The 26847-nt window shown below is 40.0% G+C and overlaps 1 protein-coding gene across 2 annotated transcripts in view; it reads right to left on the bottom strand.

Annotated features, from left to right (window-relative positions):
- Nucleotides 1-451: 451 nt before the first annotated feature.
- Nucleotides 452-26847, bottom strand: part of TTLL12 (tubulin tyrosine ligase like 12) — a 29330-nt gene continuing 2934 nt past the window's right edge. The window contains exons 1-14 of one of the 2 annotated variants that reach the window (XM_070755308.1): nucleotides 21343-21539; nucleotides 20159-20331; nucleotides 18836-19034; nucleotides 17436-17595; nucleotides 15827-15960; nucleotides 14441-14517; nucleotides 12186-12302; nucleotides 11885-12079; nucleotides 8538-8649; nucleotides 5932-6083; nucleotides 5753-5834; nucleotides 3383-3451; nucleotides 2842-2980; nucleotides 452-1121 (exon numbers count right to left, since the gene is read on the bottom strand). In XM_070755308.1, coding sequence (XP_070611409.1) covers nucleotides 970-1121; nucleotides 2842-2980; nucleotides 3383-3451; nucleotides 5753-5834; nucleotides 5932-6083; nucleotides 8538-8649; nucleotides 11885-12079; nucleotides 12186-12302; nucleotides 14441-14517; nucleotides 15827-15960; nucleotides 17436-17595; nucleotides 18836-19034; nucleotides 20159-20331; nucleotides 21343-21477 — 1896 coding nt within the window. In that variant the 5' untranslated portion in view covers nucleotides 21478-21539 and the 3' untranslated portion in view covers nucleotides 452-969. Of the gene's footprint in view, nucleotides 1122-2841; nucleotides 2981-3382; nucleotides 3452-5752; nucleotides 5835-5931; nucleotides 6084-8537; nucleotides 8650-11884; nucleotides 12080-12185; nucleotides 12303-14440; nucleotides 14518-15826; nucleotides 15961-17435; nucleotides 17596-18835; nucleotides 19035-20158; nucleotides 20332-21342; nucleotides 21540-26847 lie in introns of those variants that run through there. The other variant, XM_070755309.1, reaches the window with a different exon arrangement.

The raw sequence follows: 26847 nt of genomic DNA, 5'->3' as shown, positions 1-26847 counted from the left end.
GAAGCGCCCGACTGGTGATGAAATACGAAATCCAGCATAGTGATCTCGTTTGCTGTGTTGTAATGATAATGATAATAATAATAATAATTATTATTATTATTATTATTATTATTCGTAAAATAATTCAGAGTTTAAAGAATCCGTGCTTTACCAATCGCAAAGCAGACCAACCACAAACCAGACCTTGTTTTTAAAAAAACTCCCCAGAATGATCCTGAAACAACTGTAAAGAAGATGAAAAGAACTGGCTCTTACTGGCATTAATTAAAAGCTGGTGGATAGACATAAAAAGATTGGCACTGGTGATTGAGGCATGGTTTGAATCTTTCATCCTAATGGAAACATCTCGAAGAAACATGTGATATAAAAGGGGCACCTTTGGCTTCTTCCACTGCATCTTTATCTAGAAATCCAAATGTTGGATGTGACATCAAATTCAAATTAGTCATACTTTGCTGATAATTGTTTATTAAAAAAAATTGAAATCTCACAGGTCATAAGAGCCAGCCGAAGCTTTTGAAATGATTCTTTCATATTATTATTATTGAAACAAAGCATCTTAAAGGAAGTAGGGTGAGGACATAATTCTGTTGGATAAAATAATGGCTTCAATTACGACAAATGCAGCATTATCAAGAAAGCAAAGCAGGCTGAAAAATGCTGTACAAATATATTTCCACAGAAAAAAATTAAAAACATGCTAATTTTAGCAAAATAAAAACCAAAATCGATTTGCAACTCGGTGATCTTCAATATATGTAAAAGCATCCTTTGTTACACTGACAAATTAAGCAGACTGGTGCGTACATGTTCAAAAGCAAGCTACTTCTTTCATGTAAATTACGCATATATTCTATATGACGCACGGGACATTTTGTTCTGACAGACGCTACAGGAAAAATATTTTGCACAAGCAGCTCACAGAACTGAAATAGACCTTTCTTAAATACCACATTATGCTATGCGGACCTAAACAATAGAAGTTACGTGGCAGTTATCGGGCTCATCCAAAAACAGAGTACAGAAAACATCGTTGAAGAAGGATGGGTGATATTTGCATGCTCTGTCACAATCAGGGTTGAAATTCACCTCTAGAATCTGGGGTTGCATATGTTGCTTCCCTAGAAGACAGAGAAGTACAAAAATAACAGGTGAACGATAAAACAAAGGAAACGTCTGCATTGGTTGCCGATCAGTTTCCGGTCACAATTCAAAGTGTTGGTTATGACCTATAAAGCTCTTCATGGCACGGGGACAGATTATCTCAGGGACCGCCTTCTGCTGCACGAATCCCAGCGACCAGTTAGGTCCCACAGAGTGGGCCTTCTCCGGGTCCCGTCAACTAAACAATGTCGGTTGGCGGGGCCCAGGGGAGGAGCCTTTTCTGTGGCGGCCCCGGCCCTCTGGAACCAACTCCCCCCAGAGATTAGAATAGCCCCCACCCTCCTTGCCTTTCGTAAGCTCCTCAAAACCCACCTCTGCCGTCAGGCGTGGGGGAACTAAGATAATCTTTCCCCCTAGGTTTCTACAATTTATGCATGGTATGTTTGTATGTATGATTGGTTTTATAACAAGGGTTTTTAACTGTTTTAGTATTGGATTTTTACATTCTGTTTTTGTCACTGTTGTTAGCCGCCCCGAGTCCACGGAGAGGGGTGGCATACAAATACAATCAATCAATCAATCAAATAAATAAATATTTTTTTTTTTAAAAGGAAGCAGAAACTGGCTTCCGATTGGTCTCTGAATGCAATTCAAGGTGTTGGTTATGACCTATAAAGCAGTGTTTCCTCAATTATTTTCTGTTACGCCCCCCCACCCTCCCTTGCTGGGACGATTGTCTGCTATATTTTCACTGAAAAAAACCTTATCAGCATGATTGGGGTTTAATGTGTTTAAGGGAGGCCTTAATTTATTTGGCTTCATGCTGTCCGCTGCTAACATTTTTAGACACAGTAAACCTACCGGTCTTTCCTCGTCTCCCATCATAGTCACAATGAAGCCAAGCGCTACATACACTTTGTCATACTTCCTCATTTTAGCCTTTGGGAGACGTACGTTTGTCTCATTATCTCTGTTAAATATTTTTCCATTGTATCTCTTAAGGGTTTGTTATATACACTTCATATCTCCTACTCTGTGCTGTGTGCTATTGTTCGATGCAAAAGAAACCCTACTCCCCGTGGCCAAAAAAGCACATTCCCCGGGGATCACGTGCCTCCCCTGGCATCGCTCTGCGCCCCCCCAGGGGCCCCCACCCCACTATTTGAGAAACACTGATATAAAGCCCAACATGGCTTAGGACCAGATTACTTATGGGACCGTCTTCTGCCTCACACGTCCCAGCGACCGATCAGAGCTCACAGGGTTGGCCTTCTCCAGATCCTGTCAGCGAAACAATGTCAGCTGGCAGGGCTGTGGGGAAGGGCCTTCTCTGTGGTGGCTCCAATCTTATGGAACTAACTCCCCCTGGAGATTTGCATGGCCTCCACCCTTATGGCCTTTTGAAAGGCCTTAAAAACATGACTTTGCCAGCAGACCTGGGACCGTTGAGCGTTATTCTCTGCTCCAGCCTGTAGTTATGAACAAATGATGTATGAATGTTTATATTGGGGTATTAAACTGTATTTTTATTAACTGTATTTTCCTCTGTGAACGTCCTTGACAACTCAAGGGTTCTGCATACTCCTTAACATATACCACCTACTAATAACAGGGATAAAACTCCTTCCCAGATGGTTGGGATTATAATCCAGCTTTATTTTTATTTGAGACTTTGTTGAGTTTCAGAATATTCCCCAAACTGTCTGCGGGTAGAATGAAACAGGTGCTAAGACTCACCGTTACCAGATGGTTCCCATTTCAGCATCAGGTCAATGGCATAGACAGCTCGTGAAGATGGATAATCACAGATGCCAAGGGGGGCCGGTTTGGCACTAGCTGCTTGGAACAACTCAACAAATGCCTTAAAGATGTCTTGCTAAGGATTACAAGAAATGCAAATATTGATACATCTGGGCACTTTTTCATGTTTAAAAATCAAAAGGGTGGTTTTTTTTTAAAAAAAAATGTTTTCAATACAGTATCATTTGGGTCCCTTCTTTAAAAATTAGTCTTTTGCTCCCTCTTGTAGTTAAAGTTGAAATAATAATTAACAATTAATTTTTGCCTGTTTACTACTTTTAAAATTTTTAATTAAAAAAAAAAATTAAATTAGATTTTAAGTGATTGGTAACAGCGAAGGGAAGCAAGGTGATACAAAATTAAATCAGGAGCAACTGAGTCTGCGGAGAGGGGCGGCATACAAATGCAATAAATGAATGAATGAATGAATGAATGAATGAATGAATGAATGAATGAATAAATAAATAAATAAACTTACTTCAACAGTTTTCCAAGAATATTCCGAGTATTGCTTCTCAAAAAGTTGAATAAATTCATTATAATGGATCTGCAAATCAAAAACGATTTGATTATATATTTTCTCCCTTGCTTTTATTTTAACTTTTTGAGGTAGAATTTCTTCTTTGCCTACTGGTTGTTCTATAAGAATCTGAAACACCTTCAAAGAACAGCTAGCATTTCAAGCACTAAATCCATGGCTGATTTTGAAATTCTTACCAAAAGTTATTAATTTTCTTGGTTTATCCAAAGATTAAGGAAAAGAAAGTCGCCTTGGTTAATCAGCATTTGGCTGGCTCATTACAGACTAACTACACTGTGCCTCAAGCATGTAAATGATTTAGCTTTACTAGATAAATGGTCAAAGCAATGGAAACTGCAGTTTAATGTTTCCAAATGTAAAAGGAATCCTCAATCTGAGTATTGTATTGGCAGTTCTGTGTTAGCAAAAACTTCAGAAGAAAAGGATTTAGGGGTAGTGATTTCTGACAGTCTCAAAATGGGTGAACAGTGCAGTCAGGCGGTAGGGAAAGCAAATAGGATGCTTGGCTGCATAGATAGAGGTATAACAAGCAGGAAGAGGGAGATTATGATCCTGCTATATAGAATGCTGGTGAGACCACATTTGGAATACTGTGTCCAGTTCTGGAGACCTCACCTACAAAAAGATATTGACAAAATTGAACGGGTCCAAAGACGGGCTACAAGAATGGTGGAAGGTCTTAAGCATAAAACTTACCAGGAAAGACTTAATGAACTCAATCTGTATAGTCTGGAGGACAGAAGAAAAAGGGGGGACATGATCGAAACATTTAAATATATTAAAGGGTTAAATAAGGTCCAGGAGGGAAGTGTTTTTAATAGGAAAGTGAACACAAGAACAAGGGGACACAATCTGAAGTGAGTTGGGGGAAAGATCAAAAGCAACATGAGAAAATATTATTTTACTGAAAGAGTAGTAGATCCTTGGAACAAACTTCCAGCAGACGTGGTAGATAAATCCACAGTAACTGAATTTAAACATGCCTGGGATAAACATATATCCATCCTAAGATAAAATACAGAAAATAGTATAAGGGCAGAGTAGATGGACCATGAGGTCTTTTTCTGCCGTCAGACTTCTATGTTTCTATGTTTTTCTTGGAATGCATATATAAACATTTAGCATATTCATTCACTCAAACATCAATCCATACTGTTGTGTTATGAGAAACAATACAAACTACAATTCCTGGAATGATATTTTTTAAAGCTTTGGTAGGTATTTTTCACATTTGTATCTTCAAGTACAAGTATCCTTTGGCTTGAAATCTGTCCACCGGAGCCAAATTTACATGAAAATAACACTCTGCGCATCGACAAAGCCTCCTGTGGATGCGAAGGCCAATTTAACCCGGGTGCAACAGCCCAAACCCAAACCGGTAGCACTGTTCATGGTAGCCGGCGAAGGTTTTTCTTATTTTGAATGTTCCGGGCAGGCTGGCAGGGGGATGGGGAGCGCGCCCGCCCGCCATTGAAAATCACCTTTGCCGGCCTCTGCTGTGAGAAGAACGGAGAGAGAACGAGAGAGAGTGAGAGCAACAGACAGAGCAAGAGAGAGAGAAAGTGAGAAAGAGAGAGAGAGAGAAAGAGGGGGAGAGAGAGAGAGAGAAAGAAAGCAAGCAAGAGAGAGAGAGAAAGAGAGAGAGAAGAGAGGAAGGAAGAGAGAGAGTCAGAGAGAGAAAGAAAGCAAGAGAGAGAGAGGAAGGAAGAGAGTGAGAGAGGAAGAAAGCAAGAGAGAGAGAGAAGAGCGGAAGGAAGAGAGAGAGAGAGAAATGTTAGAAAAAAGGGGAGAAAAAAAGAGAAATGAGAAAATGATTGAGGCAAAGAATGACAGGAAAGAGAGAGAAACAGAGAGAAGTGACTCTTGATTTAAAGCATATGGTAAAAGCACTTAAATAATAACAGAGAGAAAAAAACCAACCCTCACCTGTTTTTATTAATAGTTATGTTTTTGGTTTTGCTGGTTGTTTTAGTTTTAATAGTAATGGATTTTGTTTTTCTTAAATTGTTAATTTCTTTTAATAAAAAAGAAGGGATTTATTTATACATACATACATACATACACACATATATACATACATACATACTTCTATGCCGTTTAGTCCCAAGGGGACTGCTGCTCAGACACTATACTTTTCCGCCCACACCGAAAAAAAATTAGAGGGAACATTGACCGGTAGGGAAAGTAAGTAGAACCCACCCCTGATCCAGTCCTATGGCCCCCACCTTCAACCTAACATGCATCCTGATATATTAACATGATTACAGTTTGAAGGTAACTTCTCATTTTCCTTTATCACTTACTTACTTGCTTTAAAGGTATCTCAGGGGCATAGTTCATAACAGTAAAATGCTTCTCGTAATCGTCTAAATTGTCAAGTGAAAATGGCCTTAAAGAGGGAGGGGGAAACAGACAGAGACACAAAGTCAGTTTATGAATTTCAGAAACCCTTCAAGCTTAATACCACTGTAGAAGATGATGATCACCTGTTTGAGAACCGGAGCCAGAACACATCGTAAACATACAGCTTGAGTGGGTTGACTGATCTCAACAGCACGATATATCGAATATCAAATTTAACCAGTCCCACATCTTCAAGATGAAACAAAACCGGATCTTCAATATATTTAGACACTACCTAGAAGAGCAGAAATGGTTTTTAAAAGATAGAAATAAATTTTGCTTAGAACACAGGCAATTTTGGGCAGGCAAGATAGTTTATAATTCTGAACCAGCTCTTCAAAACAAGATAGTGACAACAGATACTAAAGAAATTTCAGACGTGCCATTTTGAAAGATGAGGAACTCAAAACTCTCTAAATAGGTATGTCAACTATCCAGAATAATAAAATAACCAGTAGAATTTAGGAACATAAAGAGAAAAAGTGTTCGGAAACTTCAGATCGTGCAGAATGCAGCTGCGAGAGCAATCATGGGCTTCCCAAGGTATGTCCATGTTACACCAACACTCCGCAGTCTGCATTGGTTGCCGATCAATTTCCGGTCACAATTCAAAGTGTTGGTTATGACCTATAAAGCCCTTCATGGCATCGGACCAGAATATCTCCGGGACCGCTTTCTGCCGCACGAATCCCAGCGACCGATTAGGTCCCACAGAGTTGGCCTTCTCCGGATCCCGTCGACTAAACAATGTCATTTGGCGGGTCCCAGGGGAAGAGGCTTCTCTGTGGCAGCCCTGACCCTCTGGAACCAGCTCCCCCAAGATTAGAATTGCCCCCACCCTCCTTGCCTTCCGCAAACTCCTTAAAATCCACCTCTGCCGTCAGGCATGGGGGAATTGAAATATCTTCCCCAGGCCTATGCTGTTTATGTATGGTATGTTGTGTGCATGTTTTTAAAATTATGGGTTTTTAGCTTTCTAATTATTGAATTTGTATTATATATTGTTTTCTGTTGCTGTTGAGAGCCGCCTCGAGTCTGCGGAGAGGGGCGGCATACAAATGTAATAAATAAATAAACAAATAAACAAACAAACAAACAAATAAACAAATTGAATGGCATCTACCTAATACTTACAGTTCTTGACTTACAACCATTTCCTTTAGTGACCATTCAAAGTTTCACTTATGTCCATTGTAGCATCCCTTTGGCCACGTAATCAAACATTTATTTAGGATGGTTCCAGTATGCCAAGCAAAATCAGTAGGGAAGTCAGATTGAATTAACCACCGTGTTACTAACTTACCAACTGTGGCAATAAATGTTGTAAAATGGAGGACAAAACTCATTAAAAAAATCATCTTGCTTAGCAACAGAAATTTTGGGTTCAATTGTGATCATAACTCAAGAACTCCTTCCTGTAACCTTTAACTGGGTGAAATGAAAAGTGAGAGATGCGCCAATCTCTGGTTAAGAGGCGCATCTTGCAGTGGGGCGCAGTTTGGGAGTGGCAGGTGAGACAGGGGCTGAAGCGGGGCTGCTAAAGGAAGGGAAATTTTCCAACCTTTTCCTGAGGGTGTAGCTTGGTGGTTCATGTGAGTGGGCGTAGGCATGACATCAAGTTGGCCACACCTACCCAGTCACATGACCATCAAACCACACAAACCACAAAATAAGATATGCCTACAGAACTGGCGGTAAAAATTCTTAGAATCCTCCCCCGGAAACAATGTATAACTTATGATCAAGATTGAGTCCAAAATTTATATTGATAAGCAAGGCATTAGTTAAGTGAGGTGTGCCCATATTTTACAATATTTTTTTGCCAGAGTTGTTAAGTAAATCCAACTTCCCCTCTTGACTTTGCTTTTTGGGATCACATCACCCCTGGATGCTGCAACGATCATCAATACATGCCAGTTGTCAAGTGCCCGGATTTTAATCACATGACCATGGAGACGTTGCAACTGTTGTAAGCATGAAAATCAATTGTGACTTTTTTCAGCACCATTGTAACTTCAAATGATCACTAAACAAATGGTTGTAAGTTGAGGACTTCAGTAATTTATACTGAAAAATTAATGATGTGTTTTGGAAAAGAATGCACTGAAATTTCTTTAGAGAAGAGTGTAAGGAATGAAAAACTGCCAGACCAAAATTCCCTTACTGTCCTGAAATAAAATAAGACAAATAGGACAAAATGTGACTAAACAATGTCGTCTGGCGGGACCCAGGGGAAGAGCCTTCTCTGTGGCGGCTCCGACCCTCTGGAACCAGCTCCCCCCTGAGATTAGGATTGCCCCCACCCTCCTTGCCTTTCGCAAACTCCTTAAAACCCACCTCTGCCGTCAGGCATGGGGTTGTTTTGGTGTTAGATTGATTGTGTGCTTGTTTTTTAATATTCTGGGGTTGTTTTTTATGAATTTTTTAGCTTAAAATTGTAATCGGATTGGTGGGTATTGGATTTGTTATTATGTATTGTTTATACCATTGTTGTGAGCTGCCCCGAGTTTGCAGAGAGGGGCGGCATATAAATCCAATAAATCTAATCTAATCTAATCTTTATATTAGCTACCAAGGAAACATAATGCTTCCAACACTGTGAGGTTGCAGCCCCAAAGGAAACTTGATTTGCTTCAGACTTTTCCAGTAAAATAGTAACCATGTTTTGCAAGATGTCTTTCGTTCTGACCTTAGGGATGCTCTCTCTCTGTCTGATGATGTTGTTAAGGTTCTTGGTGATGTGAATGTCCATACTTCTGGCCAGATTCCATGGTTTGCAGATCCAATGGTTGTCTTTTCCTCTAGATCAGAATCCACAGAAGAAAGGGCATTGGGTTTAGTGTTTGAAAGTAAGCGCCTTTTTCTCAGGTCAGCTTTTTATCATGGTGTCACAAGTTTAATGTTTGTTTTATTTAATTCCAATCCTTTGATTAAGAAACCCAAATTATTCCCGTAGACGTACATGTGGGAAATCAGCATGGCACATGGATTTAGATGTTGAACCAGGACTTGAGAGACAGGATCAAATCAGTGATGAAATGCTACTGGTACGTCCCGGTTTTGGGGGTACCGGGAGCGGCAGCTGCCGTTGGTAAATGTAATGTATGGTGTGATTGGACTGTATGATTGTGTATTACATCAGGGTTTTTAGTTGTTTTTTTAAATTATTAGATTTGTGCTATATGTTTATGTCTGTATCTATTCTGTGAGCCGCCCCGAGTTTTTGGAGAGGGGCGGCATACAAATCTAATAACTTTTGCCAGACCCATCCTTGAATACAGCTCATCTGTCTGGAACCCATACCACATCTCGGACATCAACACCCTTGAAAACGTCCAAAGATATTTCACCAGAAGAGCCCTTCACTCCTCCACTCGAAACAGAATACCCTACGAAAATAGACTAACAATCCTGGGCCTAGAAAGCTTAGAACTACGGCGCCTAAAACACGATTTAAGTATTGCCCACAAGATCATATGCTGCAACGTCCTACCGGTCAATGACTACTTCAGCTTCAACCGCAACAACACAAGAGCACGCAACAGATTCAAACTTAATATTAACCTCTCCAAACTTGACTGTAAAAAATATGACTTTAACAATCGAGTTGTCGAAGCGTGGAACTCATTACCGGACTCAATAGTGTCAATCCCATCCCCCAACATTTCTCCCTTAGACTATCCACGATTGACCTCTCCAGGTTCCTAAGAGGCCAGTAAGGGGCGTACATAAGTGCACTAGTGTGCCTTTCATCCCCTGTCCAATTGTCTTTCCTTTATCTCATATATCATATATATTTTCTTCCTTTCATATATCTTCTCCTCTATTTTTACATATTATCTTTATATATATTACTTCATGTCTATTCTCTTCCATATGTATTGTGTATTGGACAAATGAATAAATGAAAAAATAAAATAAATAAAATAATAATAATAAATAAAACTGGTGGCGGCAGTAGCGCAAGGCTCCTCCCACTGTTCCTGATGTCACCATTTTCTTGTTTTTTATACTCTTTGCATGTGCAAAGCCTTCTGCAGAGGATGAAAAAACATGTCTGACAGAGGCATGCACATGAATGGAGTGAGAGCGCATGCACAAAGCATGCGCTTCCGAATTGGTAGGGAAGGTAAGTAGATTTAACCGTTGGATCAAATCCATCCCTCAGCCATGGGATCTCATGAAGTGACTTTGAATTAGTCACTCTCTAGCTCTAGAAGGGGGTAAGCTCTTTAGAGCTCCTGAATAAAACAGTATAAATCTAAATACGTACCTATAAATACATACATACAAATCTAAATGCACTAGTCACTGTTCTGCCGGCGTGTCTCAACCGCCCGTAATTACAGGGTAATTAGTCCAGGAAGCCACACACCACACCATAAAAGTAAAACCCAAAAGTTTTTATAAACAGAAAAACAGAAACAGCTCCCTTTTTAAATGTCAAAGGGATTTTCTGGTACACACAAGGCACAGGTTAAATGCAGTCCAATTGCTCACCCAATAACTGGGAAATTGAGTCCAATTCTAAAGTCCAGAGAGTCCACACACAATCCTGAAGAGCAAAAACCACGATCTTGACGAAACAATGAATCAGATAAACTGCCATGAGGCTAAAACACCAGGCTGCACTTTTATCTGTAGCACTAATTACAGCAGCCCCACCCAACCACAGGTGGCCTCATTTTCTCTTGTAATAACCCTTCAGTTGTTGTCTCCTATGCATCACTCTACACATGCGTGGATGTGTCTTTAATTCTTGTTCAGAATCCAGGGATGATACAGATGACTGATCTCCTCCTGGGCTGTCTGCCAAACTCCCCTCTTCCCTGTCACTCACGCTTCCTTGGTCAGAGGAGACTTGGTCGGCAGATTCTACTGGGAGCAAAACAGGCCTGCGGCATGTGGATGTCTCCCCCACATCCACCTCCACATTCCTTGGGGCAGGAGCTGGGCCAGAGCTAACCACAACAGTCACCAGTGAACTAATAATCATCATAATTATAAGAAAAAGTATCTATGACAGAAATACCTCTTTGTTATTTGAATGCTTTCACACGCACTGGAATCCTACTCAGGTGGAAGCTTCAAGTTATTTATGCCAACTCACGATACTACTGTGCCCACGAATTCCCATCAATTTATAGTAATATCAACACATATCTGACCTAAAGGGAGAGGCCCACTCTTGCTATTCACATGTTCAACTGAAGATATGTGAAGAGGACTATTGTCTAATACACGGTAACAGAGCCCAAGTCAATAAGAAACTTGAGTTTCTTATTGGCGAAGCATATCTATATCTAATTTTCTGCCCCTTTCTCTCTCCGTGTTATAAAATTGGAGAACTTCAGAGGCATCATACAGAATTGAGGCATTATTTCACCTCCCAACTCTAGGAAAAATGAATACTCCTGGAAGTATTATAAAGACTCCTTTTAGCTCTCTCTATCTGATAGATAAAATTGAACGGGTCCAAAGACGGGCTACAAGAAGGGTGGAAGGTCTTAAGCATAAAACGTATCAGGAAAGACTTCATGAACTCAATCTATATAGTCTGGAGGACAGAAGGAAAAGGGGGGACATGATCGAAACATTTAAATATATTAAAGAGTTAAATAAGGTCCAGGAGGGAAGTGTTTTTAATAGGAAAGTGAACACAAGAACAAGGGGACACAATCGGAAGTTAGTTGGGGGAAAGATCAAAAGCAACATGAGAAAATATTATTTCACTGAAAGAGTAGTAGATCCTTGGAACAAACTTCCAGCAGACATGGTAGATAAATCCACAGTAACTGAATTTAAACATGCCTGGGATAAACATATATCCATCCTAAGATAAAATACAGAAAATAGTATAAGGGCAGACTAGATGGACCATGAGGTCTTTTTCCGCCGTCAGACTTCTACGTTTCTATATCTATGAAGTTTGTATGCTGCCCCGAGCTCTCAGAGAAGGACGGCATACAAATTTAATAAATAAATAATAATGAGTGCCAACATTAGGGAGGATGAAAATACACAGCGGCCCTGTACCTGCTCTCACACTCCTGATAGAAACTGATGAATTGTGGCAGTTCTGTACAAAGATTGAACGTATGAGGCAGCCATTTCGGTCCCTCTGAATCCCCAACTCTTCTCGAAACGGAGGCCAGGCAATCCTTCACAGTGAGGAGATTTTCACATGGAAACTGATTCACCATCACGTGAGGTTTTTCTTCACTTAGTTTTCTGGAAAAGCAGGAAGGCATTTAGCACTGGGGACGCCTGAATCAAATATACAGATACTGAATAGGTGGAAAAATAATTGTTACTTGCAGGGAAATAGCTGTGTAACCTGTAATCTTTGAAGTGGGAGAAGATGTAGAGAATATCAGCTCCTTCTTCCAAGTCCGTAAACTCAAAACGGGGGTGGCTGAGGTTCTGACGCACCTGCTGGAGATCGGTGTAAACTCTAACAGAAAGATTGGGGAGGCAAACAGAGGTTATGCAATTCAGAAGTTGTAACACATCTGACACTCTTGAGAAATATTTCTATTCTACTGTGGGGAGTGATTTGCATATGTCAACCCTTCTGAGCTGCTGTCTAAACCATGTAATATTAGCAGCTGGGCAGACATAGGGGAAATTTTTCCCCAATAATTTATTTTAGGCAACTTAGGTTAATGTCAGCACTTCAAAATGGGCTTAAATACTGATTGGAAGACAATAAAAGTCACCAAAGAGTCATGTATGAGTATCAACTCTTGTGTTAGGGTCTTTATTTTTCACATTTTTGAACTGGATTCTGGGAAGTATGTACAATAAAGATTTAACAGTATGGGTAGGCTGCTGGGGATTTGGGAGAACCTTTAGCTAAGATTCTATGCAGTTCAGAGAACTCCCAAATTTCACTCTTGGCTGGCCCTGCCCAACCCATCTCGCCTCTCCTAAGAACCCCCACACATCCTGTTCTGGATGCAGATAAGTGCAGGGAGGCTCAGGGAGGGAGAAAAATGGCCCAACCGGAAGCTCGGTAAGGCTGGAAAGAGGCATTCACATGGCCTCTAGAGCCTGGGGAGGCCCTTTTCGCCCTCCCAGAGGCTTAATGAAAGCCTCTGGCGACTGGGGAGGGCAAAAACGCCCCCTCCGCCTTGGTGCAGGGGGCTGAATAGGCCCCACCCACCCAGCAACTGGGCAGAGTACCCCTTGCTAAACTTTTTTAGGCCCACTTGTTCTGCCGGGCTCTCTGGTAGAAGCCTCCCGAAAATTCATGGGTACAAATTTCACACACACACACACATTTGAAAGTTCAAAACAATGTCCTTTATCACAAAATTCAAAAGAAACAAAGCACCCTTTTTGTATTGCAAATAGCACTCTTCCCCAAAACAACCTTGTAGGCTGTACAAGTCCCTTAATCAGTCCTTAAGTACTTAGCCAGTAGCTGTGAAGAAACGTCACAGCCCTCCTTCTTCCCACGAAGTGAAACACACACACACACTACTCTGCTTTGGTGTCAAAGGCGTGAAAAATCCACAAACAAAGTTCAGAAACAGTGAGGCACGATCCTGAAGAACTGCGATCAGATAATCTTCCACAACGGCCAAACTAGCACGCTGTTATTTATAGCAGCAGCTCTAATTACTGGAGCTCCACCCAAACACAGGTGGCCTCTCTTATCTCCTGTAATATGTCCTCACTTGGTCTCTTCGATGCATAAGTCTGTGCCCGTGTGGGTCTAACACTTCGTCATCCGAATCGACCGAAGATAATGGAGATTGGCTTCCTGGGCTGTGTGGCAAGCCCCCTCTTCCAAATCACCCCCACCTTCTTCTTCGTCCAAGGAAACTGCACTCCCTGACTCTGCCGGCAACAAAACAGGCCTAGGACATGTTGACGTTTCCCCTGCCTCCACCTCCACATTCCCTGGGGCAGGAGCTGGGCCAGAGTCAACCACAACACCACTGGAGTATATATAAAAGCTAAAAATTATAAGGGGGGAAAGGGTGATTAAATACTATTAAAACTAGTTAAAGAGCAAAAGGAGGCTAAAGGAAAGCTGCTGAGAGATCAAAAAGAGCAAGGATGGATACCACTTCTATTCCGCTCTTGCCAAGGATCATCCATGAGTGTGACCAATGCTGAAACCTAACTGAAAAAGATCCAGATAATCTGTTTCCCTCCAGGACCCTCTGAAGTTGCAATGCAACTGCCTTCTCAAACACCTTCCCTAAAAAGGGGAGATGGAAGACTGGACAAAATTGTTTAGAATAGTAGGGTTCCACTGTGACAGCTTCTTGAGGAGTGGACAACAACAACGCCTCTTTTTCTTTTGATTACCTTTTTCACATTAATATATTTTCTATCTACTTCCATCATCTATTTTCTTCCTACACAAATTCATTGTTGCAAAAATTTTAAGAGTAACATTCATTTCTGCTTCTCTGCATCTTGTTGTAATTTCCCATTCCAGAAGAAAAAGGATTAATTAGAATCTACATCTTAGACCAGCAAACGGAATCTATCTTTGAAAAGCTGCTTTCATTCTTTAAACATAGGCACGGCAGTTAGATGCTTATCTAGAAGGCAAAAACATTTGGAAATACGTACTTGAAGATTTTGTTCTTCTCATAAATGGGAAGCTTTATTGAAGTAGGCAGTTTTTCTTTGTTTTCAGTTAACATAGCCTAAAATGCAGACAAATATAGAACCCCATCAGTTTTAATTTTCACGTTGTCCTTTGCAAGCAATCACTTCTGAATTTCAGCATGAACAAACTGTTCGCTTGGTAGCCTACTGGGCACAAAAGGGCGATGCGATCAGAAAAGGAGATGGCTACAATTAAAGCTACCCAACAAATAACCAAAGGACATGGCTTTGATTAAAAAAAACATTGTCCATGGAGTTTATGCTACATTAACCATGCTTGTTAAGAACAAGTTTCAGTCTCCAACACCATATCACCCAGAACATGACTTATGCCTAGGGAAATGGGCCTATTTCCTCGTCTAGATCATTTATGAAAATGTTGAAGGCGAGTACAAGTGCACTAGAGTGCCTTCCGTCCCCTGTCCTATTGCTCTCCTATATCTCCTATACCTTTCTTCTATTCCTATATCTCTTCTTCTATACTTTCATTGATATGTTATATTACTATACCTTCTTTTCTATTATTTCTTAGATATATTTTACTATGAGTATCTCCTCTATAACCTTCATCATGTATTTTACTATGTGTATATAGATATATAGATATGACGGTCTTGGTATATTCGGGTTTCTTCCCGTGTAGGATTTGGAAATTTCTGGCAACGTTTCGATGAGGTCCCATCATCTTCAGGCTGGTGTTTCTGTCCTTGTTCTAAGGCGAACACTGCGAGACCTAAGCTGCCTTCCTTCTATAAATACTGGTGGCTGGGTGGCCACCAGTATTTATAGAAGGAAGGCAGCTTAGGTCTCGCAGTGTTCGCCTTAGAACAAGGACAGAAACACCAGCCTGAAGATGATGAGTGGGACCTCATCGAAACGTCGCCAGAAATTTCCAAATCCTACATGGGAAGAAACCCGAATATACCAAGACCGTCATACCTGTACCCGTGAAAATCTACGAAAACATATATAGATATATACCCACTAAAACCCTCATTGTGTATTGGACAAAATAAATAAAATAAATAAATAAATAAATTGGACTCAATACTGAATTTTGAGATATCCTGCTGCATTCTTCCCTCCATGTAGATTATGGTAGTCAGTGAACCAATTATGAATCCATCTGGTGGTGGTACTAGTATCTTTGACTAGATTTTCAGCAACAGCTTGCTACTACCTCCTTTCTTTGTTAATTAAAAAAAATGGAATGTGTGAAACCATTAAAATGTCTGCATCTTACCTCCAGATGAAAAGTCACCACGAACTTCCTAAAATGTTCTGGCAGGTCTGTAGCTAAATTATATGAATTATTAAGTATCTTTTCTTATTAAAAAATATGCATACCTGATAGTGATCATCTGAGGGTTCAGTGATGAAACAGCTAATATTGAGTAGTTCACTGGATCTCCATGGCAGCAGGCGACATTTTCTAATTAAACAATCAGTTTCCCCATAGGCATAATCCCGGGTGACTTCTTCTGCAAAGAAAAGAATTGAAATAATTCAAAAGTGTGCAGTGAATATAGAAGTCGATGAAAGAGCAGACTTCTGAGATTCTGCCCAAAGCATGGCTGGCAGAATAAGCATCTACTTGAGATTGCATTAAGACTGAATGTGAACGTTTGTTGTGAATTCCAGAACTGAACTGAACTCACAATCCTTTGCTGACCAAATGCACTCCTGCTGATGCCTTCTGCATTCCAACAATGCAATTTTGGGGATGGAGGTGAAGAAGGCAATATGTTGCTATTGCCCCTTTTGGACAATTGAGATTTAAAATCACCCAAAATCTACCAGCAGAGTAGAATCTTATCTCTTATCTCTTGGTTTAGTGGGGGATATTCATGTCAGAGAAAGGAGTTGGAATAAATACTGCAGTTGCTAGGAAAAGCAACTGGTGGTTCTTTAATTTGAGAAGGTATGGGAGAGGGAGGGAGAAAGAGAGGGAGGGAGGGAGGGAGAGAGAGACACACACACACACACAGAGGGGGTAAGCAAGTCTTGCCAGGCTTTTTTGTAGCTGCACCAGATCTGAAAGGGCCTACCCCTACAACTTAAGTTTATCTTAACTTTAGCCACTTTCTAGAAGCAGGTGAACTGAGATCTTCTATAGCAGGGCTGTCAAACACGCGCTGGCCACATTCATGCCCGGTTTAGCGAAGGGGGAAAAAGTCGCAATGCATCATGTGACACCCCTGTTCTAGAGTATGTTTGGGATTTGATGCCAGGATTATTTAAAAAAAAGTTTTTTTTTATATTTCTAAGGAAGTATGTGAAACATAGAAACATAGAAGACTGACGGCAGAAAAAGACCTCATGATCCATCTAGTCTGCCCTTATACTATTTAATAATAATAATAATAATTTATTAGATTTGTATGCCGCCCCTCTCCGAAGACTCGGGTGGCTCACAACAACAATATTATACTGGCACAAATCTAATATTAAAAAACCCTAAAAACCCTATCATAATTAAAAACCAAACAGCACATACATACCAAACATAAATTATAATAAGCCTGGGGGAAAGGTGGATTTCCTGTATTTTTATCTTAGGATGGATATATGTTTATCCCAGGCATGTTTAAATTCAGTTACTGTGGATTTACCAACCACGTCTGCTGGAAGTTTGTTCCAAGGATCTACTACTCTTTCAGTAAAATAATATTTTCTCATGTTGCTTTTGATCTTTCCCCCAACTAACTTCAGGTTGTGTCCCCTTGTTCTTGTGTTCACTTTCACGTATGTGGTGCTGGATTGGGACTATAAACATATAATTTACAAATATGATCTCCATTTTCCTACCAACAACAAAAGCAGTGCTTTGAAGGAAAGCCATAAAACCCATCCCCCTATCCAGTTTTCAAAGAATCAACGTTGAATTTGCAAGCAGTTGATACGATTGGACATTTATCCTACTCCAAAAGCCGAATGGGAACCCAGACATACTTACCACCATTCTCAAGGTCTCTTAAGGGCCAGAGAATAGTGAAAGCAATTTGTTGTGGCACATAAAACAAAGGTGCAGTTGCAAAAGTGGGTTTGTCTGAATGCTGGATGCGGGATCCAAATTCATCCATAATGTACCAAACTGGGATTTTCTCCTCAGCTGTCTGTTAAAAAAAAAGCACAAAAGAAAAAAGAAGAAGCAAAGATGCCCCTGTAAGAAGTTATTTTAATATAACTTGGCAACCCAATGTACTTCTGTTACGTTTCATTTTCTTAAATATTTCCTTTCCTAGTCATTTCAACAATTTTTAAAAGATTGTTGATAAATGTAACTTTTTAAAAAGTTTTTTATGTGTCCCAAAGCAAAAAAATATTGGAGGGAAATCCATAAATGGTTGCAGGAAATGACTGATACAAAAATTGAATATACACCGGAATTATTCTTATTAGGTATTGTAAAGAAATCATACCCTTAAAACAGTAAGTACTTAATGATACACATAGCGACAGCGGCTAGAATCATCTACCCGCAATGGTGGAAAGATCCCCAGATACCGTTGGAGAAGGAGTTTATTTAAAATCTACGATTGCATGGAAATGGACAAGCTAATGGTGGAGTTGAACGATCAAAAAGACTCGGACTACTATAACATTTGGACTAAATTTATTTATTTATTTATTACTTAGATTTGTATGCCGCCCCTCTCCGAAGACTCGGGGCGGCTCACAACACGTGGAAACAAATCATAAATAATCTAAACAGATTTAAAATATTTAACGATTTAAAAAAGACCCCATATACTAACAGACATACACTCAGGCATACCATATATAAATTAAACATGCCCAGGGGAAGATGTTTCAGTTCCCCCATGCCTGACGGCAAAGGTGGGTTTTAAGGAGTTTTCGGAAGGCAGGAAGAGTAGGGGCAGTCCTAATCTCCGGGGGGAGTTGGTTCCAGAGGGCCGGTGCCGCCACAGAGAAGGCTCTTCCCCTGGGGCCCGCCAACCGACATTGTTTAGTTGACGGGACCCGGAGAAGGCCCACTCTGTGGGACCTAATCGGTCGCTGGGATTCGTGCGGCAGCAGGCGGTCTCGGAGATATTCTGGTCCACTGCCATGAAGGGCTTTAAAGGTCATAAAAACGGGGGGGGAAAGGGCAAAACACCAGTAAGAGATGGATGTGGGGGGAAAAAAAAGACAACGAAGAAAAATAGTGTATACAATGTACAAATTATACATTGTATTATTATCAATGTAAATATATAGATGTTGATCTACCTGAAAATGTTAAGTTGTAAAAATAATAAAATCCATAAAAATTACTCCCCCCCTCCCCCCCAAAAAAAGCTGCCTTACAACACCAGAGCTAGATCTCTTTCAGTCACTCTGGTATGGCCATACCCCACATGACAGCTGATAGGTCTGATTGTATCTCCACATGTCTTCTAACACTTGGTTGACCACGGCCTCATCTGGAACCTCTCCATGGAAGGCTATTCCCATCAAGTTGGCCATTCTGTGAAGAAGTCCAGGAACCTGCATAAGCTGCTGGCGGGCATGTTCCACACGGTACGTCCAGGCGTGATCGATAAGAAAAATGCTTGGAAGACAAAGAGATGTTAAACATAAACCTCACAGAACATAAACTCCTGCAGCGATAGAAGTCTAAGAGCAAAGCAAAAGATTAGACATTTGATTTTTTGAAATTCCTTTTCCACTTCAGACTACAGGCAGTCCTTGATTTATGATCAGAACTTTAAGCTCAACATTGCTATCACTAACTGAAATGGTTGTTAAGTGAGTTTTGCCCCATTTGAATATCTTTCTTGCCACAGGTGGTAAGTGAATCATTGCATTGCTTGTTTATTTATTTATTTATTTTATTTATTGTTAGAGTTGGAAGGGACCATGCGGGTCATCAAGTCCAACCCCCTGCCTAAGCAGGAACCCTATAGCATCCTAGCCAAATGGCAGTCCAATTTCCTCTTAAAAATATCCAGAGTATTGGAGTTCACAACGTCCGCTGGTAGGTTGTTCCACTGATTGATCGTTCTGACCATCAATAAGTTAGTAACATGGTTGTGAAGGGAATCTGGCTTTCCCACCGACTTTGCTTGTCAACAGGTCATAAAAGGATATCATATGAACCCGGGACACTGTACTGCTATATGATAACTATGAATCAGGTGCCAAGGGTCTGAACTTTGATCATGTGACCATGGGGATGCTGAAATGGTTGTAAGTGTGAACCACAGTCATGAGTCATGGTTTTCAGTGCCATTGTAACTTCAAAAGGTCACTCAAATAAACTGCTGTAAGTCAAAAACTATCTGTATTCTCCACATACTTATATAAAATTTTATTGAAGTTATTACAATATACGGTAAAATGCAAAGGAAGCAAAGATAATAGGGAAATTGGGGAGGGGGAAAAGAGGGGGTAAGTGAAAAAAGAGAAAAAACCACATTAATTTGCAACTTTCTTCAGTGCGGTAGAATAAAAATACAGCAACTCTTTACTTTCACATATTTAGTGAATGTGCTAGCTAGCCATTTCTATAATAATGAACGTATCTAATCAAGATTTTCAATTTATTCCTATTTTGAGCACGAAGTCTAAAAGTGGGTTTCAGTAGAAGTAGAAAAGTATTTCTTACATTTGACTCACTATAAAATACTTCATAAACATCACAAAAACTAAAAGTATTTTCAAGCAATAACTCACCTATCACAACTTGAGGCCTGAAGACCATTTTCATTCGTGACTATCACTTTGTAACAAAGTTCATCGGCAAGATTGGGTTTCCTTTTCAGTTCCTCCTCGGTTTCTTTGTTACCATTTTCCTCGTTTGCTTCCTCCACCTGCATTATCCCAAAATATTCACCAGCATCGAAGACCTAGAATCGTAAGAACAGACATTGACAACTGAAGAGGAAACACCCCAAATTGATATGGTGCTGGTTAAATGTCCTTTTAAGTCAAAGTATTAGAGCAGACAGGAGCATCAGAGAAACTTGGCTAGTCTCAGAAAAGCTAAGCTTTTGGTTGGGTATGACCTATAAAGCCCTTCATGGCACCGGACCAGATTATCTCAGGGACGGCCTTCTGCTGCACGAATCTCAGCGAACAGTTAGGTCCCACAGAGTGGACCTTCTCCAGGTCCCGTCAACTAAACAATGTCATTTGGCGGGACCCAGGGGAAGAGCCTTCTCTGTGGCGGCCCCGGCCCTTTGGAACCAACTCCCCCCCAGAGATTAGAATTGCCCTCACCCTCCTCGCCTTTTGTAAACTTCTTAAAACCCACCTCTGCCGTCAGGCATGGGGGAACTGAGATATTCTTTCCCCCTTACGCATGGTATGTGTGTATGTATGTTTAGTTTTTATAAGGTTTTTTTTAGTTATTTTAGTATTGGATTGGATTGTTACATGCTGTTTTTATCATTGTTGTTAGCCGCCCCGAGTCTACGGAGAGGGGCGGCATATAAATCAAATCAAATCAAATCAAATCAAATCAAATAAATTAATTAAATAAATAAATAGAATGAATGAATGAATGAATAACTTACTAGCTAGATCAGATATTTATAGCTTGCTTGCTTATTTATTTATTTGTTTATTTGTTTGTTTTTAAATTTATTTATTTATTAAAATAAATAAACAAACAAATTTTAAAAAACAAACAAATAAATAAATAAATAAGCAAGCAAGCTATAAATATCTGATCTAGTTAGTAAGTTATTCATTCATTCATTCATTCATTCATTCATTCATTCATTCATTCATTCATTCATTCAATTTTTATGCCGCCCTTCTCCTTAGACTCCGGGTGGCTTACAACATGTTAGCAATGGCACTTTTTACGAGAGACAGTATATTGCCCGCACAATCTGGGTCCTCATTTTACCCACCTCGGAAGGATGGAAGGATGAGTCAACCTTGAGCCGGTCATGAGATTTGAACCGCTGATCTATAGTCAGCTTCAGTGGCCTGCAGTACAGCACTCTACCTGCTGCGCCACCCCGGGACTTGAGGGACATATTCATCAGGAAATGCCGGGTTGTGGAATACAAGTGAATATCAAAACATCTTCTTAGAAAACGACAATGGCAAACCACTCCTGCTTTGCTGTCAAGGAGCTAGGTGGCATATATTTTTAATAATAATAATAATAATAATAATAATAATAATAATAATAATAACAACAACAACAACAACAACAACAATAATAGAAATAATAACAATAATAGAAACTATGCTGTTGATTTGAGTTCCAAGCTTGGCAATCTGGCTGCAAATGCTTCGTTACCATTCAAGGTGTGTTTTGAATTGTGCTCATCCGTCAGAACACAGGTCTTTAAATACCTTTTTATGCAAATTAATTTGAGTGTTGTTTGTTTGGATATTCATTTTAAATAAAATAAAATTTTATTTTGCTAGATAGGGTCCAGGGTTCAAATCTGTCAAAATCCATCTGGATCTTTAAGCCTATCTTCTGGAGTGTTGGCTATTCCTGCCAGTTTAGTGTCATCTGCAAGTTTGAGTTTCACTTTTATTCCCTGATCTAACATGCTTTTCAGAGTGCAAGACGTACCTTAGTTTTGGGGAGGAAAATAGGAGGAAAAAATGGCTTCATTCATTCATTCATTCATTCATTCATTCATTTATTAGATTTGTATGCCGCTCCTCTCCGTAGACTAAAGCTAGCATCTTTATTCTGGTCAGCTTCAGCACATTATTTTATCCCCTGATTAGGTCTTTAAAAACCCCCAAAACAACCTTATTTGGAGCGAGTAGCCTTAAACAAGATCTAAGTATTGCCCACAAGATCATATGCTGCAACGTCCTGCCTGTCGGCGACTACTTCAGCTTCAACCACAGCAACACAAGAGCACACAACAGATTTAAGCTTAATATTAACCGCTCCAAACTTGACTGTAAAAAATATGACTTCAGTAACCGAGTTGTTGAAGCGTGGAACTCATTACCGGACTCCATAGTGTCATCCCCAAACCCCCAACACTTTACCCTTAGATTATCTACGGTTGACCTATCCAGATTCCTAAGAGGTCAGTAAGGGGCGAGTACAAGTGCACTAGAGTGCCTTCCGTCCCCTGTCCTATTGCTCTCCTATATCTCCTATACCTTTCTTCTATTCCTATATTTCTTCTTCTATTCTTTCATTGATATGTTCTATTACTATATCTTCTTTTCTATTCTTTCTTAGATATATTTTGCTATGAGTATCTCCTCTATAACCTTCATCATGTCTTTTACTATGTGTATATAGATATATACCCACTAAAATCCTCATTGTGTATTGGACTAACTAACTAACTAACTAACTAACTAACTAACTAACTAACTAACTAAATAAAATAAATTTAAAAAGCCTGCAAAGACTTAGGGCTGGAAAAAACCTTCTTCGGAGATAGTAGCAATGAAAAAGCCTGCAGAGCCTGGAAGATCATTAGTGTCTTATTAGGGATGAAAAAAAGGGTTGGGGGTTTTTTGGGGGGGGGGGGGAAGGTGCATCTTACACTCTGAAAAATATGGTAGATTGTTTATGAAGATGGGGAAGAAATTCGGTCCCATTGCTTCCTTTCTTCCATGTAAATGTAGTTCCATTGAGGACTATACGCCGAGTGCGATTTTTTGGCAAGTTACAAATCCATCTGATGGTGATGTCGTCAATCTTTTTTTTTGGGGGGGGGGGGGGGAAAGCATCCAACCTAAGACGCTTGCATGACTGCAGAGTTCAAAAGGGGTAATGACATAGTTCCCTCTAAGCTGAGCAGTGAGCAATCGCTCACTTAAAAATCATCATCAACTCAGAGTTTTCCAAACCTGCCCAGAAGCCGAGAGGGAAAGAGTGAGAGGGAAGGAGAGAGAGAGGAAGAGAGGAAGAGAGAGAAACAGATAGAAAAAAGAGAGGAAGGAAAAGAGAAAGAAAAAGAATGGGAGTAAGGAAGAGAGAAAGAAAATCAAAATCTAGTTTGAAACTAGCTCAACTATTTAAGTGGCATTTTGATATTGATAGAGTTGCCCTATTATGAGCTCACTGTTATAGACACACAGTACAGTATTTTATTTTGAAATTCTCTGAGGCAAAACAGGGTGGGTTTTTTGTTTGTTTGTTTGTTTGTTTATTTATTATTTCTGTGCCGCCCAGTCCCGAAGGGACTGCCGCTCAGACACTATACTTTTCCGCCCACCCCCCCAAAAAATTAGAGGGAACACTGGGTAATGATTGAACTTTGGCGACTCACTGTGTGACTCATTATGCGTATCTAATTGCTCCGCTTCCCACAAAATCAATACAGATTTCGGATAGAAAAATAGCTCAGTCTCACAAAGTTATGGCAGTATCAAGTTTTAGCTCAGTAAACATCTTTGTTAAAAGATTTCACTGTGTGGACATGGCTTCCAGGGTGTTTTTAATTGCTTACTTCTTCTTTCTTTGTTCTACCCTTCCTCCCACCCACCGCAGCACAGTGAGAATTACAGGTAATTCTCAACTTACGAACAAAATTCACCCCGAAATTTCTATTGCTAAGGAAGACAATTAAGTGAGTTTTCTCCCATTTTATTACTTTTCTTGTCACTGTTGTTAATTGAATCACTGCAGCGGTTCAGTTGGTAACAACATTGTTGTTAATTGAACCTGGCTTCCCTAATAATTTTGTTTATTAGAACATCATAAAAGTTCACATGACATTACGACTGACATGCCAGTTGCCAAGTGCCTGAGTTTTGATCACGTGACCATGGGGAAGTTGCAATGGTCATGTGAAAATCGGTCGTAAGTCATCGACCGTCTTCTGCCTCACACTTCCCAGCGACCAATCAGATCCCACAGAGTTGGCCTCCTCCGGGTCCTGTTGACCAAAACAGTATCGGCTGACGGGACTGCGGGGGAGGGCCTTCTCTGTGGTGGCTCTGGCTCTCTGGATCCAACTTCACCCAGAGATTCACACCACCCACCACCCTCCTGGCTTTCCAAAAGGCCTTAAAAACATGGCTTTGGCGCCAGGCACGGGGCTGTTGAGCAACAACATACAGCTCTGGCCCATAGTGATAAATGATTGATGGATGAATGCTTTTAATTTTACTTACTTATTTGTTTGTTTATTTAAATTATTTATTTATTCATTCAATTTTTATGTCGCCCTTCTCATTAGACTCAGGGCGGCTTACAACATGTTAGCAATAGCGCTTTTTCACAGAGCCAGCCTATTGCCCCCACAATCCGGGTCCTCATTTTACCCACCTCGGAAGGATGGGAGGCTGAGTCAACCTTGAGCTGGTGATGAGATTTGAACCGCTGACGTATAGATCTACAGTCAGCTTCAGTGGCCTGCAGTACAGCACTCTACCTGCTGCGCCACCCGGGTTTTACGCATTGTATACTGTTTTTATTGTTGTACACCGCCCAGAGTCCATTTTGGAAATGGGTGGCTTATAAATTGAATTAATTGAATTGAACTTTTCAATTCAATTCATTCAATTGAACTTAGCATCATTATAACTTCAACCAGCCACTAAAGGAATGGTTGAAATACTACCTGTACTTCAAAACAGCCCAACTGCATTTTCTTGGGATTAATTAATTAATGTTATTGCTATGCAAAGCAGCTACATCTTTTTCTGGGATCAGAGCTGGGGAAGCTGCTGCTGTAGCTGTTCAATTTTGAAAAGAGGCATGGTTGTTTTATTGAGTCTAAGCTTGTACTCTGAATTGAATTCATTGCTCTACCCAGCCCTCTTGTGGGAAAGTGTGGCATAATAAAGAACTAATTAAGTTAGTTCTGCTTTCCATTTGGCTGTTTACAGAAATTATTAGAGCTAACATAGACATCCTTGGCAGCAGTGAATTACACTGGATAGGCAGCGCTTGGTAAAAATCAGACAATTTTATGGTTTATTTTTCTGGAAGTGATGTCATCAGACGAAAAGGGGTTGCATTCTGCATAAGCAAATAAGCAGCCCAATTTATTGAGAATCACGGAGTATACGGCGATTGCATAACATCCATCCACATAATCCACATTCAAAGCAAGCCATTGAAAATCACCAGACTACAAATCTACGCCATCCACTGTAGGCCAGGATGACTATGAAATTAAAACTTGTTTACAGCGAGCTTCATTGTGTTCTCAAGCAAATATCTAAAAAGGATCTTTGGTATACTATGGGCGTTTTCAGTATAAAGGCAGGCCAAGGACAATGTGCAAGAATAGTAGGCAAGTTTGCGCTTGGTGAATGGAATGAAGTTAGCAATCCATCTAGTACAATTTTGCCAGGAAAAACATCTCAACATAATGAACCCATGGCTTATGTAACACAAGCAAATGTTATTTATTTATTTATTTATTTATTTATTTATTTATTTATTTATTATTTAGATTTGTATGCCGCCCCTCTCCGCACGTGGACAGCACCAAACAGACAATACTGAAATCAGACAAGATTTCATTTTATACCAACAATGCTGAAGAAGTTCAGATGCAACTGTTAAGACACTTCTCCTGGTGCTGATTGTAGCTTAGACCAGTGTTTCCCAACCTTGGCAACTTGAAGGTATCTGGACTTCAACTCCCAGAATTCCCCAGCCAGCATTCGCTGGCTGGGGAATTCTGGGAGTTGAAGTCCAAATATTTTCAAGTTGCCAAGGTTGGGAAACACTGGCTTAGACTATCAGCTATTCATAGCTAAACTGATGCTTAAACTGTGCAAGGTTAAAAAAAGAAAATACTGTCCAAAATTCAACATGAATAACATCTACCATATTTTTGGAGTATAAGACGCACCTTAGTTTTGGGGGAGGAAAGTAGGGGTAGGAAATCTACCTATCGAGTATTCACCTGGCAAATGTCCTTTGTTTGTTTAGCCTCAGCACATTATTTTATCCCCTGGTTAGGGCTGGAAAAAATCTTCAAAGCGAGTGGGAACGAAAAAAAGCCTGCAAAGACTTAGGGCTGGAAAAAAACCTCTTTGGAGGGGGTAGGAATAAAAAAAGGCTGCAAGCTGGGAAAGTCATTAATATCTTGTTAAAAACTGAGAAAAAACTTTTCCCGAGGAAAAAAGCATGTACTAATTTATATGCTTGAGACAAATTATAGTCGGGTGTATAATTAATATAATATAAATATGGTGACTTTAATGCTAATATAATGCTAATATCTGTATATTTATTTTATTTATTTATTAATCAAATTTGTATGCCGCCCCTCTCCGTAGACTCGGGGCAGCTAACAACAGTAATAAAACAATATAAACAAATCTAATATTTAAGTTAATTTAAAAAGAAACCCCAATTTAAGAAACCAATCATACATACAGACATACCAAGCATTTTTTTTTTAAATAAGCCTAGGGGGAAGGGAATATTTCAATTCCCCCATGCCTGACGACAT

This window comes from Erythrolamprus reginae, chromosome 6 (genome assembly GCF_031021105.1).
Source record: "Erythrolamprus reginae isolate rEryReg1 chromosome 6, rEryReg1.hap1, whole genome shotgun sequence".
Taxonomy (NCBI): Eukaryota; Metazoa; Chordata; class Lepidosauria; order Squamata; family Dipsadidae; genus Erythrolamprus; species Erythrolamprus reginae.
This window is presented reverse-complemented; position numbering and strand designations above follow the sequence as displayed.